General features: G+C 35.8%; 2 protein-coding genes across 2 annotated transcripts in view; both read left to right on the plus strand.

Moving 5' to 3' along the window:
• The window catches only part of atp6v0b (ATPase H+ transporting V0 subunit b), a 10,369-nt gene extending 6,555 nt beyond the window's left edge, over positions 1–3,814 (plus strand). The window contains exon 8 of the mRNA XM_016502874.1: positions 1,702–3,814. Within this exon, the coding sequence (XP_016358360.1) occupies positions 1,702–1,728 (27 nt within the window). The 3' untranslated portion in view covers positions 1,729–3,814. The remainder of the gene's footprint in view (positions 1–1,701) is intronic.
• Positions 3,815–6,037: 2,223 nt separating this feature from the next.
• The window catches only part of LOC107700994 (beta-1,4-galactosyltransferase 2-like), a 117,398-nt gene continuing 103,601 nt past the window's right edge, over positions 6,038–19,834 (plus strand). Inside the window, exon 1 of the mRNA XM_016502875.1 lies at positions 6,038–6,209. The gene's annotated coding sequence lies outside the window, so the exon portion shown is untranslated. The remainder of the gene's footprint in view (positions 6,210–19,834) is intronic.

The following is a 19,834-nucleotide window of genomic DNA, read 5'->3' on the forward strand; positions in this document are numbered from 1 at the left end:
TTTAACTTTGCATGGCTTTCTATACATCTCTCATGTGAGACGCAAGTGCAGCAGTCATATTTGTCCATCTAAAAAATGTGCTGAATATGCATTCTGTGTGAATGGCTTGGTTTCGGTTTTAACCCATTCAAGATCTTCTCCGCATTTAGCTTCTATATTTCTCTAATATCTTGAATGAATAACGCAGCAGCGGCACGTCTCGTGGGCTAGACTAACAAAACATTAAAATGCAACAATGTCACTTACATCATCACTGCATCTCACGCGCCACTGATGACGCTCCCTGATGCACACCTAACATTCAAATGCAAATGTTTATTTTAAATTCGACTAATATTCATTCTTTATTCATCACATATGAATAAAGAATGAATCTCCTCATCACAGGCAGGTACAGCACTCATGTTTGTGTTTATGTGTGCTGTCTGCGTCACTCATAGCACGTGCCTATATCGTGCGCTATATCGAACATTTTTTCTATCGATTTCGAAGAAGGTGTACCGTCGATAAATATCGATACCGTTTTATCGCCCAGGCCTACTTTTGTATCACTTCTTCATGTCATTATTTGTGTGATCAGGCCTTTAGTTTACCTAACAGTGTTGTCATGAAGCACATTCTTCCCCATCTGGTTTCCAGCAGGATGATCTTTTGAATTATTTGCCATTGATATCCATCTAGCTACTTATGACCACCCTCTGGAAAATGAATATTTTATCACAATTTCCAGGCACACACTGAAAATTAATTTGACATGCATGCTTGAATTCAGATTGAGATTATTCAGCCACACAAGAGCAACTCCTATTAAAACAGTCATTTCATTTGGGCTCTGAAACAAACTATACAAAATCAATCCTGTAGTTGGTGTAAAACGTTGTGCCCACTTTGAAAATCGATGGGATCATATTGTCTACACTCGCTGTCGAATAGGACATTCAGACTAACCCATAGTTTTCTGTTGGCGGGGTCCGGAGGTGTTTGGCTCTTGTTAACTCCAGTGTCAAGGGTTTCGGTTCCTAACAGGTGAGAAAACAGCAGCAATCATTTCCTCTATGCAGGCATCCACTATTGATTGGCTCCATGCTCTGCCTGTCAACTGGTAGAGGAATGCCAATCGTCAGCTCATGATTTGAACTGTATTGATGGGCTGCTGAGGCGCTTTGGATTTCATCGACTGGTTCTACTTTTTACGCATCTGTTAGGGGATTTTTACTTGTAGCATTCTTTCTTTTATTCATTCCAGACTAACCCATAGTTTTCTGTTGGTGGGTGAAGATCCTCCTTTATGTTCTTTATGCCAGAATGTCAATATCTTTGACGCATATTTTGATGGATAGTAATAGTTTAAAGTCTGTCAGAACTCATTATTTTTCTGTTGACTTTTATGGAAAGATTTTTAATGAAGTAAGGCCAGATTTAGTTTTAGAATTTTTATCTAAGATCAAATTTAAAAACTTAATTTAACTTAACTAACCTCGTTTTCGCCATGGATATAGCTGAGGTAGCTTGCATGGCGTTAAATCATAAACAAACAAACAAACATTTGGGCTCTGCAGTTTTTGTATGGTACTGGAACATCAGATTGTGTTTGTTTTTTTGTTGTTTTGTTTTTGTGTGTGTGTGTGTGTGTGTGTGTGTGTGTGTGTGTGTGTGTGTGTGTGTGTGTGATCATTAACATTTTTTTTTCTTTCCATTTAGACATCGAAAGTAAAAATGGGAGATTAGATGACTACACAACCTACAGATCAAAGATGCTGTGTTGCTGGTGCAAACAGGAGGTGTAAATGCATAGTAAATTATTTAAATGTATTTTCCTTTGTGTCTGTTTTTTAACCATCATTTTCTGAAGATTGAAATATTGTATGTGCACCAATTTGTCTTAAAAGAGTGCATGATGATGTCAAAGGCAGATCTTTGACGACTTAAACACTTAGTTTGGCATCTCATAATTCTGAAAATGAAAATATCACTTAATGTTTTTGGCCATACCTCCATGATGTCATAATATTAAATTTAATTATTATTTTTTTTTTTTTAAAGCAAAAGGTATTTCATTTATTAAAAAAGCTTAATAATATAAACAGTGATCCTGCATATGTTGACAGAACCGACTGTCTGTAGACCCAATGTTGGGGTCTGTTTATGTTTGTAATCATCTCAAATTCAAATATATAGTTCGCTGTGATTGTTCTGTACAGTACAAGAAACGTGATGAATTGCATTAGTGTGGTTCTTTGCATTGGATGGGTGTAAATCATAAAGTATTCTCTTGATGGCTGTATGCAAGAATGTTCTTGTGTATTTGCGTGATGACACCTGGTGTATCTGGTGTGCTTGACCTGATCTCACTCTCACGTGTTGTGTTGTGTTCTTTCATGTAGCTACTGAATTCAAGTAAACGCTATCTTTGAGAAAACAGTTATACCAAAACAATGATGTAAAATAAATAAATAATTCCAATCTTCTCCAGTTGTATTTCTACCAGTGTAGGCCTCACTTTGTAGGGCTCTCTTCAGATCTGGTTGGTTAAAAATGAGAGGATATAATAATCTGATGTGTGTACATATTAAACGCAGTTGTTGTTTTTTTTTGTGGAGCATGAGGGTGTTTGCCATTCTGTGTTTCCTACCTGTCTTGTGATTATTGTTTACCTTGTTTTTTTTGTTGTTGTTTTTTTAAACCCGTCACAGCTTTCATAAGTTACTGTATGACGTCTAAACTCTTAAGAACATTATGTAACATTTTCTTTGCTGTTCATCTCAGGTAATCCTGAAAATGATCATCTAAAAGCAAGTTCATAGCAGAACAGCACTGCAAACAGCTGTTTGAGGTGGACTTTAATTGGCCACAGACCTTAGATGCCATGTTTAAACACAAATAAAAACGAGGCTGTAGATTTTACTGGATTTCAAGATCTCATTTTCACAACCAGAGATTTTGTCCAATTGAAATGTTTTAGGACAAAGTATTTTCAGTGTTTCATCGGCTGAAATATTTTAACGGTACAACCCATTTATCCCTCACAGCCTCATTTTTATTCTTGTATAATTATATATGGTGTTTTCCTTCACTGAGGTTATCTACCAAATGTAACTGTACTCCGTCTGAACCACTGTTTATATCCACGATCAAACTTGTAAGATCAGTTGGCCTTCTTTTATCTCTACTGAAATGCTTTATTATCTATGATGTTTTTGTGAAGTGGAGGTAGGCCTACATACTAAACATGATTGTACTAACTCATAAATGTCCAAAATCAGCTTCTGTTAAATGTCTGTTTATATTGCAATGATCAATCAAATCACAAACTCCGTCTTTAAAGCACTATGGTCTTGTGAAGCATTTCCAGTCTGGTGACCAAGATCATCTGTTTTCTTGCACTGGATCTATGGAGAGATGCATTCATTTGATTTTGATTTTTTTTTACATGGATTTATTTTGAAGCATTCCAACTTAGACCGGGTTGTAATCAACTCACTCCTGATGGATCAAACTGCGAGGCCACTTTAGGTCTCATTATTGTGGAGCTTCCAGGACCTGGATTGGCTGTGTTTGGTTGTGGTTCAGGAGTTGTGCCAATGCTATCTCATGTACGAATTAGCCACCTAGTAAAATATGTATGAATTGCCGTGAGATCGGGTTGGTTGTGCGGTAAAGATGACTAAACCATTTCTCCCGTTTCGGTGATTGTTAAATATGTTAATGTGGTGATTCCATTGTTTTGATGTGTACAAGTGGATCCTCTAGACCAGTGAATCTCAACCTTTTGGTGTACCGGACACCAGTCCAATTCAGAACCATCCTCAAGGACCCCCAGAACAAAATTGACTAATCTATGTATCATTTGTGTCTTTGTGAGGACGAAATGCAGTCAAGTATAATTCAAGTTAGCTGACTTGTCCAGTATTCGGCCATATCATCAGCTATATTGGATTTTTCTTTCATGGGAACATGTCATGTCAAAATATACAAAATTTATTAAAAAAAATCATACTTTATACGGATCCCCTGGCCTTACGTCAAGGACCACTAGGGGTCCACGGACCCCTGGTTGAGAAACACTGCTCTAGACTAATTGTCCTTGAAGAAATAAAAAGAAATGTGAAAAACAGTTCAATGCATTAATTTCTGTTTTTATAGTAGCCAGCCAATAGCATCACAGCGTAACGCAAACACTAGGTTATCAGATGACTAATTAATCTGGTGCGTTATACCCTAAAGCAGGCATGCAACCGCATGTCCATCAGCCACCCCCTCATTACCATATTGCAGGATGTTTTTGAAAGAAGTCTCTTGCTCACCAAGGCTGCATTTATTTGATCAAAAATACAGTACAAATAGTAATATTGTGAAATATTCTTACGGTTTAAAATCTTTCTATTTGAATGTATTTTAAAATGTAATATATTCCTCACTAGTTCCAGCGGACATTCGTGTCACAGGACTCTTCAGAAATCATTCTAAATGCTCATTTGGTGCTCAAGAAACGTTTATTATCAATGCGGAACAAAATTGCTGCTAAATATTTTCCTCAGGATTCTTTGACAAATAGAGCGTTCCTATTAAAACAGTCATTTCATGTGGGTTCTGCAGTTGCACTGTGGCCTTTAATGATAATGACATCTTTTTTTGGTTTATGCATTCAATATTCACTCTATTCAGGAAAATAATTGTATGGTCCTGGGACATCAGATTGTGTTGGTTAATCTTGTTTTTAACAACGTAAAAGTCTTTATTGTCACTTTTGATCAATTTGATGCATCCTTTCTTAATAAAAGCATACATTTCTTTAAAAAGAACAGATGGAAATAAATATGCAAAAAAAAAATGCATAATGTAAATAAACAAACGTATAACTAAATTGAAAGACCGCTAAAACAGACGTTTCCAATGTGTTTATTTACGTATTTATGTATTTTGTTTTGTGCCGTATACATTTATCATTCACATTCTCTCTCTCTCTCTATCTATCTATCTATCTATCTATCTATCTACCTGTCTGTCTGTCTGTCTGTCTGTCTGTCTGTCGATTTTATTCTTTTTGCAGGTTTTGTAGGAAAGTGGTTCAAATTGGTCTTCTCATTCCGGAACATAACAGGATAACAGTATCTGTAATGAATGTCATGAGGTAAGTTTTCACGTTTCATTTTACAGAATTTTTAAATCACAATTTTGGCAAAACAAACAAAAAAAAATGATTATTTTTGCTGTTTAAAGCAAATCAAAATAAAATCCATACAATACAAGGGACATTTCCAATGTAGCCAACGATGTACATTATTTTGCTTAAGTGTATCCATGATTTATTAAATGCAGCATAGTTCAAGCATCAGCGATCAGCTGACAGCTTTAAACATCCATCAGATGTCGCCAAAGCACGCAGGTGCATCGCTCGTCTCGGCTGCTGCTGCTTGATGCTATTTTTATATAGAACACAGTCTTAAATAAGGTAACCCTTTAAGAAACACGAATCCACATTGAGCATCGCCTGCCAGTCGTGATAGCAGTAACGTGCATTTCATTGCTGACTGAACTGCAGTGAATAAACATTTAACAAAGAAAGGACCACGATGGATGTTTGTTTTCTCTCGCAATCAATCTTGCTCGTGTGAAACTCAAACTGCTTAACATTTGGAAAAGTGCTGCTATTGGGACAAAAAAAAATGCTTACATATAAAAGTAAACGATAGTTAAATCTTTATAACCAGAAAAATATACCAAAACAAAACTGCGCCCTCTTGCGGCGAATAAGCGAACCTCTGTTTGAGCCTTCCGAGTCTCCGTACTAAAGAAAACCTGCCTCCCTATGCCTTTATTCGCACACCCATCATCTCTCCTCGCCAAAAACACAAAACGGACAGATGAAAATACACGGCAAAATATTTAGTCTCATCACTGGAGTGTACGCTGTTGTCAAGGGCTCTCAAAAACATGGATATATATAATGTTCCTGCAATATGGCATAATCCTTTCATCAGTGTGCATTTCTTTCCGAAAAATGAATTGATCGGCGTTGTCGGCAGAAAGAAATAACGCTATTCGGCCCTCGTTTTATATGGATGTTATGATAAAACTAACTGTATTTCACACAGATGACACATTTATGGCTGAAACCGACAGTTCTTCCGAAATAGACAGTCAGATGAAGTGAATACAATAAAGATGAATCCCTTATAGAGGAGCTCCCTGGCTTGCAAAGGATCAAGGTAAGAAATGCCATGTTTCTGTTCATGGTTTGCAAATATGAAACATTTTTTGTAATTATTATTCTAATTATTATCTCTGCATGACTTCCTTTGAACGATGCTCTTTGTTTTCCTCTGATATCACATGCTATCTTTATTGCCTGCCATCTTTATCAAGGCGTAGAGCTATTCCAAAAAGAGATGCTTCTTATACAATCTCAACTCTTGGCCAGATCGCAATACCACAAAATAGTCTTTTTTTCAACGACATGCACATTTCAGCTCTTCCCAGCAGAGTCGAGAGTAGGGACGATGCTGTGTAATGGTACCCACAGCATCCATGGACAGCATCTTGCCCAGTGTCTTCAGATAGGAAGCTGGCAGGACATGTGTGGCTTTGTGGCCGAAGATCTGTGATCATGCAGAAGAATTCAAAGTAACACTTTTTATGAACTCTGTATGTATAATGCATTATAATGGTATTTCTAATGCATTCTTAATGCCTTACAATGCTTCTTTAAATCACATTTAATAACAAATAACATTATAATACCTATTAACGGTACCTTAATAGAGTGATCTAAAACATGAATAAAGCCATATTGCTGCTATTGTGTTATTGTTGTAAGCATTCTAGAGGTGGTTTATGAATCAAGGCTGGAGTAATTAAAATTGGTTGAATATTTACAAAGGTTTGGCACATATTAAACAATTTCTTATTAACCTTTTGATTAGTAAATTATTGAGGAAAGCACATCATGGCACTTTAGTCTCATGGTAACTGCTGTTTATGGGGTCCAGTTAACATGCAGCTGTCTTCCCTATTTATTTAATCGGTGATTGCAGTATATCTTGTTAATTGCACATACTATAGTACAGTCCGTTCTTAAATAAATATCAGCTTTGCTTATTGTCAGCTCATACAGTATGTGGCATTGAGGCAATTCCCCAAAATTTCAAAACATCACAATTTTGATGTTTTGCCGTGTACTGTTATGTTTAAGGGGTTTTAGAACTGTTTGTTTCACTTGCAGAGGTGTAAAGTATTGGAGTAAATGTAATTAGTTACTGTACTTGAGTATCTTTTCGGGTACTTTGTAGTTGTACTGAGTATCAAAGATATTAGCAACTTTTACTCTTTACTTCACTACATTTTTGAATGAGTATCTGTACTCTTTACTCCACTACATTTGAAATGAGTTGTACTTTTACTCAAGTATGGTTTTTAGGTACTCTTTACACCTCTGTTCACTTGTAAACAAACAATCTTTATTTCTTTAACCTTTCTGAATTCTTTATTAGGTCTGTTTCTGCTTAACATTTTCCATCTTGAATGTTACAGTCAAAATCTCTAACAATAACACACACTAGTCAGTAAGGATTGAAATTTTCTCTTCATTTGATCCGCCACTGTTTGTTGTAGCGTCTCTCTCTCTCTCTCTCTATAATGAATAGGTTGAAGTAGACTTACATAGACAATTATTTCCTATTGTTCTGATTATATAAATAAATATATAGTATACAGTATAAAGGCTATTCCAGTTGTTCTATCATGCTTTAACAGTGTTATCATAAATACTACACGTATCACTGACAGTATGGAAAGGTGGCAGTTTGTGTTTCAGCTTCACTCATTTGCAGTCAATCACTTTTGCCATCTGATATGTGCTTCATTATTTCTCAGTGGCTCCAAGAGAGTTTCTCTCAGCGTCTGTATCTGTTCCTCTCATTCACCCACACAATCTGCCCAAGCCCAAGGGCAAATTGTCCATTGGTCCATTTTACAGTTTGTTTTAAACAGGAGCAGCTCTGTTTGGCCAATCTACCTCCATCCACCAGAGACAAATGACCTTTCAAGTCTGCTACGATTCCTTTTCTTGCATGATGAGAGTGGTTTTAATTGGAAATTAGGGACCAGTGTATATCGTGTGATATTGAACAGATGCTTAGCGCAAATTTAGACACCGGATTGCTGGTCATACAGATGAGAAGCCAAATCATTGGGTGTGGGATTTGTTGTCATGGGAACAGTAAGACCCATGACACAAAGGTGGCATGAAGTGAACTGCTTTGTTTTGAACACCGGCTTTGTCTAATTTTTTTTGTCTCTTCCTTAACAGTTTGAAGTTCATTTTCCTGAACTCATGAGCATGAAAATAACAGATTATTTATGATATCAGACAAGTCTAGTTGCGCCCGGGAGTACAGAATGTGTTTGTCAGTTGTAGTTTATTTCTTAGGGAGTTGCAAGGGTATTTAGGTGAATGGGCATAATCATGTCTAAGTCTATCCAGATGCCAACTTAGAGGTCCGTCCAAACGAAGGCTTCAGCGGTGGCGGTTTAATTTGTCTCTTGGCTCTGAGTAGAGTGAGCAGCTGGACTTGAGGCAGGCAAAAGCTGGGGCCGCGGTTTGTGGAGCTTACAAGCTAACAGAGCTGGAGCGCAGCCACCCAAGACTTCCTTCGGCTTGTTTGTGTGCTGTGATATAGACTGTGTATTGAGACAATGCTGTCTCATAATTAGCCGCTCGGGTTCACGTGTCAGTGCAATGACTTATCTTTGTGATATTCAGAATGAGATATATTTCAAACCCTGAAATGCAGTAAAAGTACTCGATTATGTAACTGTTTAGTGTTCATATAAGGCAGCTGAGTCTATGTCAAGCTTGAGTTAGACTTAAAAGAATATTCTGGGTTCAGTTATGCTTAATCGGCTGCGTTTGTGGTATAATGTTGATTACCACAAAAAAATCATTCAGACACGTCTCATATTTTCTTGAGATTACAATTTTTGGAGGATTTGAAAGCAGAAATGTGAAGCAGTGTTGCTACTGTAAAACTAAAACTAGTAAAATTATTTTTGATTTTGAAATAGGGCTGGACAATAATTCAATATCAATATGTATCGCGATATAACTTTTTTCAATAATGGTGATATGATTTTTAAACAAATTTCCGATTTACATTACCAGTGTTTCCCATACGTTACATTGATTTATTTGTGACGTTTGACTTCGTTGAATAAACATGAGCACTGCACGTTTCAAAATCAAAACGCAGCGCGGGTGTTTTATATGAATATATCTCTGAAGGGAACCAACTGTCTTCAGGAAAGTTTCTATGACATTTTCATTTTTATCTGATAAAGTAGCGTTCGTGAGCGGAGCTGATTTGATTACAGCCGTTACTGGGGAAACCGCTAGTTTTATCACTCTAAATGCGCCTCCTGCTGGCAGAGAATGAATTAGCATTTTCAATAAGCCCATCTCCAGCAACATTGTTACATTTTTTTGTTGTTCAATTTTTTTGTTTTCTGCAGCAACTCGGAGCACTTTTCATACTTTTTTTTCTGGCTGAAGCACATTTGTTTCAATCTATAAGAATAATCAGCCTACACTACCAGTCAAAAGTTTTTGAACAGTAAGATTTTTAATGTTTTTTTTTTATTTTTTTTTTTTAAGAATTCTCTTCTGCTCACCAAGGCTGCATTTATTTGATCCAAAGTACAGCAAAAACAGTAAAATGTTGAAATATTTTTACTATTTAAATTTGCTTTCTATTTGAATAGATTTTAAAATGTAATTTATTCCTGTGATCAAAGCTACATTTTCAGCAGTCATTACTCCAGTCTTCAGTGTCACACGATCCTTCAGAAATCATTCTAATATGCTGATTTGCTGATTATCAATATTTAAAACAGTTGAGTAAATTTTTTTTTTCAGGATTCGTTGATGAATAGAAAGATCCAAAGATCAGCATTTATCTGAAATAAAAAAGCTTTTGTAACATACACTATTCCATTCAAAAGCTTGGAGTCAGTATAATTTTTATTATTTTTGGGGGGAAAGAAATTATAGAAATTAATACTTTTATTTAGCAACGATGCTTAAAATTGATCAAAAGTGATGATAAAGGCATTTATAATGTTACAAAAGATTTCTATTTCAGATAAATAGTGTTCATATCGATATCGAAATTATATCGTATCGACCGAAATTAAGAAATATATCGTGATATAAATTTTGGCCATATCGTCCAGCCCTATTTTGAAATAAAGCTGAAATAAAATGTTAATGGAAAAACTTCGCTAAAATGGAAATTTGAAATGTTGCCTTGTCAACTAACTAACTGACATAAAATAAGTTGAAGTATTACTAAAACTAAAACAAAACCTAAAAATCAATTAATGCTAAATATAAATATTAAAATACGAATACTAATAAAAAAATACTAGACCTAAATCTTAAACTGAAGTTTAAATGAACACTAAAAAAATACAAATAAAATATTTATAATAAATTGTAATAAATATTAGAGTAGTATATAAATAATGCAAAGAAATGATGTGAAGCTTACAGTTTTATATATTAATTCTTTATAGCACTTAGATTAATTCTTCTGTTAAAGCTTGTGTATTATTTGATCTATAAAGTGAGTTTTTTACTTTTACAGATTGGCTCAAATTACTTGCATTGCAAGTGCCTCACTGTAACCCAGTTTTCAAGAAAAAGGAGGTACAGACTGAAATTAATTTTTGTAGAAATTAACTTCAACTTAACTTGTTTTGAACATGGAATATTTCTTTCATTTGTCTAGCTGCAAATAATACATTTGCATTGTTTTATCTGCAGTAAAACTGACATCTGAGTACCATATTATTTAATTTTTACACCTCCGTATTCAGACATCGCATTTTCTCGCATAGTCAGGCTAGAGAAGGCAACATGACACAACACAGCACAGCACAGGATCTTGTAAGTGATGTTTACATCACAGGACAGGAGTGAGCTGAATGTGTTTCAAAAAGTGTAGGCTATACTCATCGTGAGATTGAATGTGTAGCTAAGTGGGTCTTCAAGCAGAGTACCATTCAGTATAATCTGAAATTAATGTCACGTTTGCATCCCACTGTACAGGTGCTGGCCACAGATTTCCAGACAGAGGAGGATGGAAGCATGCAGACAGAAAAGCACACTTTTAATGTGGAAAAATCGTTTTTAGGCAGATATTTTCAATATGTGGGCTCTTAGCCTCCTGTAAGTCAATATGAAGCATCTAATTAAGCTCATTTTAATCTTCAGCGATTAGTGGGTTGGGTTTTCTTCAGGGATGTTTTGCTGAGTCTGACTTTGTAACCCAATTTGAGCTTGACAGCTTTGACTAGTGTATTGCCAAAGCTGTTTGAAGCTTATGCAAAACAACTTATGTATGTATTATGTTTCTTTAAGGAAAATTCATTTAGGGTTTTTCACTTATTTTAGTTTTTGTGTTTTAGTAGTACTTGTCAACTATGCATTGTGAAAGGTCCTTTTTAGTTGTGCATTTTTTCCACTAGTGTAGTTATTATAAAGTCTAGTAATATAGAGCAGGCAGTGTTCTGTTTGGACTCTATCCAGATATACTGTAAGTTAAAAGTGTGGACATTTTTCCTAATCACTCCCTCTGTCTAGCATTGGCCAGTGAAACAGATAGTCCTGCCCTCAAGCTCTCGTCTCTGGTTGAGCAGATGCTCAAACTAATATATCTGTGTAAAACCTACAGTGTTATCCAAAACATTTTTACATGAAACAAGTAATTACATAATCTTAAATATACTTCACAAAATATTGGCAGAATGGAGAACACTTTAGGCTATTAGACAATATTACTTGTCAATACGGTGCTATGTGCAACTCATAGGAGTGGCAACATGTCAATAAGCTTGATTAACTAAAGTCTTTATGTCCCAGATCCATATATTCCTGTAGCGAATATCAATATATTCGTCTGATTCATTAAGCTTTTATTAAGAGTAAAATTAAAAGTCACAAAAAAACGACCTCCTCTAGGGTTGAACAGGATAAAATGCTCTTTACAATAATAGAAGTGTAAGTGTTTTATGAAGTGGCATGTAGCATATGTTGTTTGCAGAGCTCTAGAGCACAGATTTTAGGGATGTATGCCAGCGTGAGGTGAATGGTGTCGTGTCCACAGGGAGGCTGGTATTCAGAGTAATGAAATGGAAGCCAGAGGCCAGTGACTCTCAGCTCGACTCTCTTCACCTGCTGCCATGAGTGTTTATCAAATCTTTAGTCCTGCATGGGTATGACATGTCATGCCACTGACCTCTCTGCCTCACATCCATGTGGCTGTGCTGGTGAGTGAGTGGATGCAATCCCCTTCTTTTTTTTTTTGTCACTAGCTTGTGAAAGTGAAAATAAACACTACTGTGCAAAAGTCTTAGGCCATTAGTATTTTCACCAAAAAAAAAAAAGGTTTTAAGCCAGTTATTTCTATCTTCTATATATAAATATAACAAAAACTATTAAGAAACATGATTATTTTAAACAAAATACTTTAAAATGTGGTGTCATTGTCAAGCCAGGATTTCTGGGAATATCAGTTTACAGTTTTTGTCTGTAAATTGTACGTTGATTTGTTCTTTTTTTTTTACTTCTAAAAACAATTTTTACTGTAAACGTACATGAAATGTCTGTTTTTTCCCTGTATATTGTACGGGAATTTACTGCCATTTTTACAGTATATTACAGTTAAAATGACACTCATTTTTTACAGTGCAGTATTCCAGGGAGATCTGATCTCACCATCATCAGTCCATCTGGAATGACATGAAGAAACAGAAAAAACTGACACAGACTAAATCCAGAAGAACTGTGGCAACGTCTCCAAAAACCTATGCAAAGATAACTGAAAAGCACAAAGGTTGGTCACACCAAATGTTGATTTAATTTAGTTAATAGAAGTTAATTTATAAATAAAATCTATTTATGGTATTATTTTTGAAAGCATCCTCACTTTACAGCATTTTTTCACAAGTGCCTAAAACTTCTCACAGTATTGTAGCTTTGCGGGAAGGTTTCTTGAAGCGTCTTTGAAGACGTTGCCACAGTTCTTCTGGATTTAGTCTGTCTCAGGTTTTTCTGTTTCTTCCTGTCATTCCAGACGGACTGATGATTGTTGAGATCAGATCTCTGTTGTCAGACTCCTTGTGCATACAAAAATCTCACTGGATTATTACAATTAATGGCAAAATAAATGTTTGGAAATGTAAACTGATATTTCCTACTGACACACTACAGCAAAAGATAGAAATAACTGGCTTAAAAACATTTTTTTTGTTGTTGGTGAAAACACTAATGGCCTAAAATTATTATTATTATATATTTTTTTTTTTTGGTAAATGGCAGTCTAAAATGCAGTCTATAATTACAAATAAGTCTATGGTGTGACTAATTGTATTTGTTTATGGTGTGACATGCCAAATACTGTATTACATTATACTCCTGGTGTAATGTCACACCATATTATGTTGCACGCTGTTATAATAGTCTGTAGGCTAATTGAAATCAGCTACCGTCCTTGTAGCATGTCCACTTTCACAGAGCAACAATGCTTTTAATGTACCAATTTCAACACAGAGAGGGGAGAAACATGTTTTGATGTTTATTTCAAAATTCTCAATAGAAATGTATGAACCCTTAGGGGAATATCTAAACACGTTTTAGACTATTGTTTTTTTTTTTTTTAACTAACAGCTCCCTGGATCACATCAGCAACTTAACATTAATTTGAATGCTTTTTTTGTAGTCTGACAAAATTATATTTTCATATGTAGGCTAGGTCTGCATGAAAAACAATTTGATATCAAATGATTATTGGTTTATTTCTCAAATATACATATGTAGAAGATGCAAATAGTTAATTATGGGTCTTTATAAGACAATTCAATACAATATTTGTATTGTACTCAATATTTTTCAGGCCTTTGGATAAGGAGTGTGCGTATATGTCTTAAAATGTTCCCTCCAAAGGCAGCTAACTCGGATCGGATATCAGAAAATAACTGTAATGCAATTAGTTATATTCACACCTCACTAGTTTATACATGCCTTCATGTGTGATAAGTTTCACACTCTTTGGTGTTAGATATTGCTTGGCTTGTTGCTGGCCTCAGAGTAAATTTAAAGCTGCAGTCCATAACTTTTTTGTGTTCAAAATTTACAAAATTTATATAATAAGAGAGTACACCATGAATCAATTTTCCAAACCGTGTTTTTGGCTTGTCCTGAATCACTACGGTACACCTATAATAAGTGTTTATATTCTGACTATTTAGACTGGTTCGGGTAGGTACCGCTGCGGAGTAGCCCAGTACCTGCGTGATTCGCCATAGACATAAACAGAGAGAAGTATCTCCGGCTACAATGTTCTTCCGCAAGACGCATGCAGTTCTGTTTATTAACCACTAGAGCGCCAAAAGTTACGGACTGCCGCTTTAAGAGATTAAAAGTGTGCATGCCAGTGTTAAGAGAAAATGAGTGATTGCCAAATATATTTTGTGAATAATCACACATTTATGGCGTCCATGTCAATTTGTTTGTAAAATGTATAGCTAATTAACAATAAATATTTGACAGGTGCCAGTAAATACAGTTTTCAATTTATGGTCACCTTTCTATCAGATTGGTTTAATTTTGCGTGTTGGGAATTTGCTTGTAAACTTTGCGCATAGTAGTTGTATGAAATTAGCTGTTTTTAGTGACAGCCCATAAATATTTTCTGTTATTAAGTCACTGGGTTTGGAGCTCAAATTTCACTCTGTGAAGAAATGACCTGTCTCGAGTCATCTGCTCAAGCCTAAATCAATTTACGAATAATGGAACTTAAGCTGAATTTAAACCACCGTTCTCGTCTTGACATCTCCAATATATATCATCTTCTCTGGTGGCAGTTCTCTTAATGGAAGATAAATTCAAAATGATTGTACAAGCAAAAATGTGGATGATTGTAGTTCTTTATTTTCAGATATAATATGCTTGAGTAACCCTACCCATCAATTTGTTAAAGTAAAGCATTGGAGAAAACCCCTTTCAGTCGTTTTGCCCTTTTATACTGAGCTGATGATTTGTACTGATCATAGTGCTGCTGACAGTCGCAGTCCCTCACACACGTATGATGAGTGGCTCACTTGGTGCTACCACCCTATTAAACATGCTCTTGCTTTTAAACATCAAAGTCAGGGCCTGATTGGCGTCTCTAGGCCTAATTAATTTCTCTTAGGAGAATAAATGCTATAAAAGATGTAGTTTGAAAGTTTTTGATTGCAAATGGGTTAGTCTTCAATTAAGGGAAATTTTCTGTCTCTTAGGTTGATTTTAGTCTCTTTAATTACATTTTCCTAAGTTTTTAGTGTTAAAAGCAGTAGTGGTGGAAGGTCAAATTTGCCAGATTTGTGGGGCTTGTCCCCTACTCAAACTTTTTAACTTTCCGTCCATAGTTTATTTATAAAAGGTATTGAAATTAGTAGGGATGCACCGAATGTTCGGCAACCGAAATTATTCGGCCGAAAATAAGCGAAAAGACCGAATAAATTGTACCGAACAATGACGCGATCAAATAGCAACCAGTGCAGAGTGAGAGGCCCGCACTCTTTATTATGCAGCACACACGTCAGCAGTGTGGAAGCATTTAAACTGTCGGAGAAAGACGCAAAAATCATTACAAGCACCGACAGCGAGAGACTGTTTAGTACTGCATCGCATGTCTTCATTGAGAAGAGGAAGGGGTGATTGTTGCTGGTTACTGTATGATGATTGAAATCGCGAAATGGCCTTAAATAATTAGTAAATAAACTGCAGAACGTTATGTTTTCTAATACACGCGAGCATTGCATGTATTCTGACAGCGCTGCACGAACTGTGTTAAATATTTTTAAATGGTTGTTTTGTAATAGATTTTTTTCTTTGAAAAGCATGACAAAACAGTAAAAAGCACATTTTGCCTTTTTAATTCATGCAATGGTAAAAAAAAAAAAAAAAGGCAAAATACATGGGGAAAAAAACTCGAAAAACCATGTTCGGTATTCAGTATTCGGCCCAGTGTTTAATTTTGTTTGGTTTCGGCTTCGGCCAAGAATTATTAGGAAACTAGCTGGCACTTTCCCTAAAAAAATAAAATAAAATTACTAATAATTGGCATCACACCCAGCATTTCAGAAAACAATGACTTTTTAGAAAAAAAATATATTTGGTTATGATGAAAATTAGAAGCAACAGGGGAGCACATGAGGATCAGAAATGTAATTTTGCCAAGTTTTTTTTCCTCATGATTTGAGAGTACTTTTCATTATTGGTTATCTACATTTACATTTAGTCATTTAGCAGACGCTTTTATCCAAAGCGACTTATCCACAACCACAACAGTCAAAACTAACAAAAGAGCAACAATATATAAGTGCAAATGACAAGTCTCGGTTAGCCTAACGACATATACACACACACACACACAAACAAAGAAAAACAAGTAGATAGAATAGAAAAAATAGAATAGGTTATCTGTTATTATTTTAGAATTATAGTTAAATTTTATAGATTCAAACTGAACTGACTGCTGGCTAACATGTGTTAGCAAGTTCAAGGCTTATTTCTCCAAAAATGTCATCACAAACACAGTATCAGTGGCCATGATCACGTTTTTATTCTTGGACATATGAAGTTTCATTTGTCAAGGTTTCAAAGGGTTCCCAATTGAAGAATCATCCAAATGCATAATGGCACAATTAGTGTTTATCAATTATAGCTCTCAATACAATCTGTCGTCTGACCAGAACCAGAATCTGTGGTTCCCGAGCCATTAAATCTCACATTTATGCCTCCATCTAGCTAGGTAGTTTGTAAATAGATGACTGATGAGTCTTTTGTGAACCGCAGACATTAATGTCATTTTGAATTATGGAGAAACTGGAGAGGCTGCCCACCTAAATCTCCCAGAAATCTGCGGTCTGTACATTATAATGTCACAATCACATGTGGAAGTTACAACTGTGTGCGAAAGACAGCATGAGAGAGTGATTAATATATTGTTGGAAAGTGCTTTAGGCAGTGGGAGATGGCCAGATGTGGTTTCTGAAGCACAAGATAACCCTCCCACTCCACCAGATGTTTCTTTATTGAGTCACCCATGCTGTGCTACACCTGTTTCTTTTTCCATTCTAGCTGTTGCCTTGTCGCTTTGTCTTCAGGAAGGACACAATACAATTCCTTCAAAATTATTTATCTTCTAATCATTCAGTGTTTAATTGGTGGCCTACAAGCTGTCCTGCTCTCATAACACTGTTTCTTATGAAAACTTGACTATGGTGTCAATTGACACTACAGTTCAAACATTTGGAGTTGTTTTTCTGTTTTAATACATTTAAAAAATATATATTTCTGTGATGGCAAAGCTGAAATTTCAGAAGCCATTACTCCAGCTCCAGTCTTCAGTGTCACATGATCCTTCAGAAATCATCTTATATGCTGATTTGGTGCTCAAGAAACATTTTTTTTAAAGATCACTGTGGAGAAGAGTTGTGATGATCAAAAAAATATATATATTAATTAGCCTCTATTTCTGGGTAATTCTGTTATGGGTCAGCCTGAGCTGCTTGAGTTTGTGCTGCTGTCAATCTTTTTGTAGTTTATTAAGTTAGTCTAATGTGGGACAATATTTGATTCAAAGGCTTGGCTTATTATTGATCCTGACTTTATTGAGACCGAATTGCTAACTTCTGGAGTGCTCAAAAATGTAACCTCATTAACATTGGCACTTTCAACAGAGGCTTTGAGAACCAGTGCATGCATAGTAAGTCCCTCTTTGAGAAAATGAGTAATATTACAGTTAAGTGGATATACTAAATTAATGAGCACAGTCCTGTGGAATTTAATCTAGGGCATCTGGAAGTGTTCCATTTATGGAAGAATTGATTAGATAGCATTTGAAAAGAGTAGCTGGTTTGATATTGTCTTACTAATTAATTTTTTTGTCATTCTATATTGCTTTATTCCCAAAATGACAGTTGAAATTTAGCTATAAAGTGCTTTGATAAAAAAAAACTTTGTTCTGTCTTATGGCTAAGAAGTGAAGCTAAGGAAATTATGGTCTATGTGTGGTAGGAGCTTTGGAGAAAGTCTTTTTGCTCAACATTTTGCCAAGGGGGTCTTCTTCTTCTATAAGGCCTTTGGAGCTGTGATGAATATTTTAGGAGCTTTGGTATTGGGACTTCAGCATACAATATTCTTTGAGACAAACTTCTAGTTCATACTATAGAAGAGAGTAAAGAGAAGGAACTGATGACAGCAAAAGCAAAGACAAGGAGTTTGCAAATGTGATTTTGAGAGAAGACCATATATCAATGGAGTAGCAACTTAGAGTGACCTCAGTCTTATTGGGTTAGTGTTATATTGATGTCCTATATTAAGGACCATTACTGTGCTGAAACATCCACCCACAGCTCCAGCTTTAGAGAAAGATGCACACTGCAGAATTTGCAGCAGGGCTCGCAAAATCGCTAGCCCGACGTCCTGGGGCTATTGTGTTTTCCAGTCGGGCTACCAAAATGTATCACCACTCTGCCCGACGGGCTATCTTAAATGCAGATCTCCCGCGGGTCCTTAAAAACTCATAAAGTGAGTTGAATCAAACTTAAGGCCATAAAAAGTTTTAAATACGTTAAATGGTATAAGAAATGTCTTAATTATAATTTCAAGAGGTCTTACAGTTGGGGACGGAAAGACAAGAGTCGCGATACGGCTGGATTAAACTTCAAAAGGCAATGATGCCATTGAATAAATATGAGAGCAGCACGTGTCAAGTCAAAACGCAGCGCCGATGTCTTTATTTGAATGTATCTGAAGGGAACCGACTGTCCTCAGAAACGTGTCGTTGGTATTTTAATTTCATTTGACCTATAATTCCTGATAAAGCAACTTTATGAGCCCGGAGCTGCTTTGTGTAATGCCGTTACCGGGGAAAACGCAATATTTAAGCGCTCCTAAAGCGCCACCTTGTGGCAAAGAATGAATTTGCATTTCCAATAAGCCTTTCATGCTGTTTATCTTGTGCAGCTCTTAAAATGGGTCATAAATCGCCTTCAATTTATTTTTTTTAAATTCTGCAGATACCCTGTAAATAGTGAAATAAAATTCCTTCCTTCATATTTGTTGATATTTGTGTATTGAAAATATTTTTGATTGACATTTAAACTCCTATCTGATTTTCTATTAGTTAAATTAATTTTCGGGCTACCAAAATCTGAAGAATACCTGCCCGAAGGGCTACCAGGGATTTTGAAATTTTGCGAGCCCTGTGCAGCCTCTGTTGGCTTTCCTTGGCAGTTAACCTGAATGATCACAGAAAATGTGATAAGTAGAGAGAACCGTGAGTGAGGCTGATAGACTGATTTAAGGTCTCTTGTTGTAGTAAACGAACAATAACTGAATGACGTACTGCCTGGAGTGTGCAACCACTGGACACTTTGCTGTCCCATAAGGCCACAGGAGATGAAAAGACATATATGCAGAGAATTATGAGATGGATGGCAATTTTTAAATGTAAAGGCCCATTCACACCAAGAATGATAACTATAAAGATAACTACTAGGCTATATTAGCAGCCACCAGCAGATGATATTGTCTGTTTATTCTAAGCGCACACTTGTCTGCCGCTTTAAATTCTCGAGCTCGTTACAGCAGGATTGATATGTTTTCTATTCACCAAATAATCCTGAAAAGAAGTATTACAGTTTCCACAAAATATTAGGCAGCACTGTCAACATCGATAATAAGAAATGTTTCTTGAGCACCAAATCAGAATATTAGAATGATTTC

The sequence above is a fragment of the Sinocyclocheilus anshuiensis genome, unplaced genomic scaffold (assembly GCF_001515605.1).
Source record: "Sinocyclocheilus anshuiensis isolate Anshui unplaced genomic scaffold, SAMN03320099.WGS_v1.1 scaffold1143, whole genome shotgun sequence".
Taxonomy (NCBI): Eukaryota; Metazoa; Chordata; class Actinopteri; order Cypriniformes; family Cyprinidae; genus Sinocyclocheilus; species Sinocyclocheilus anshuiensis.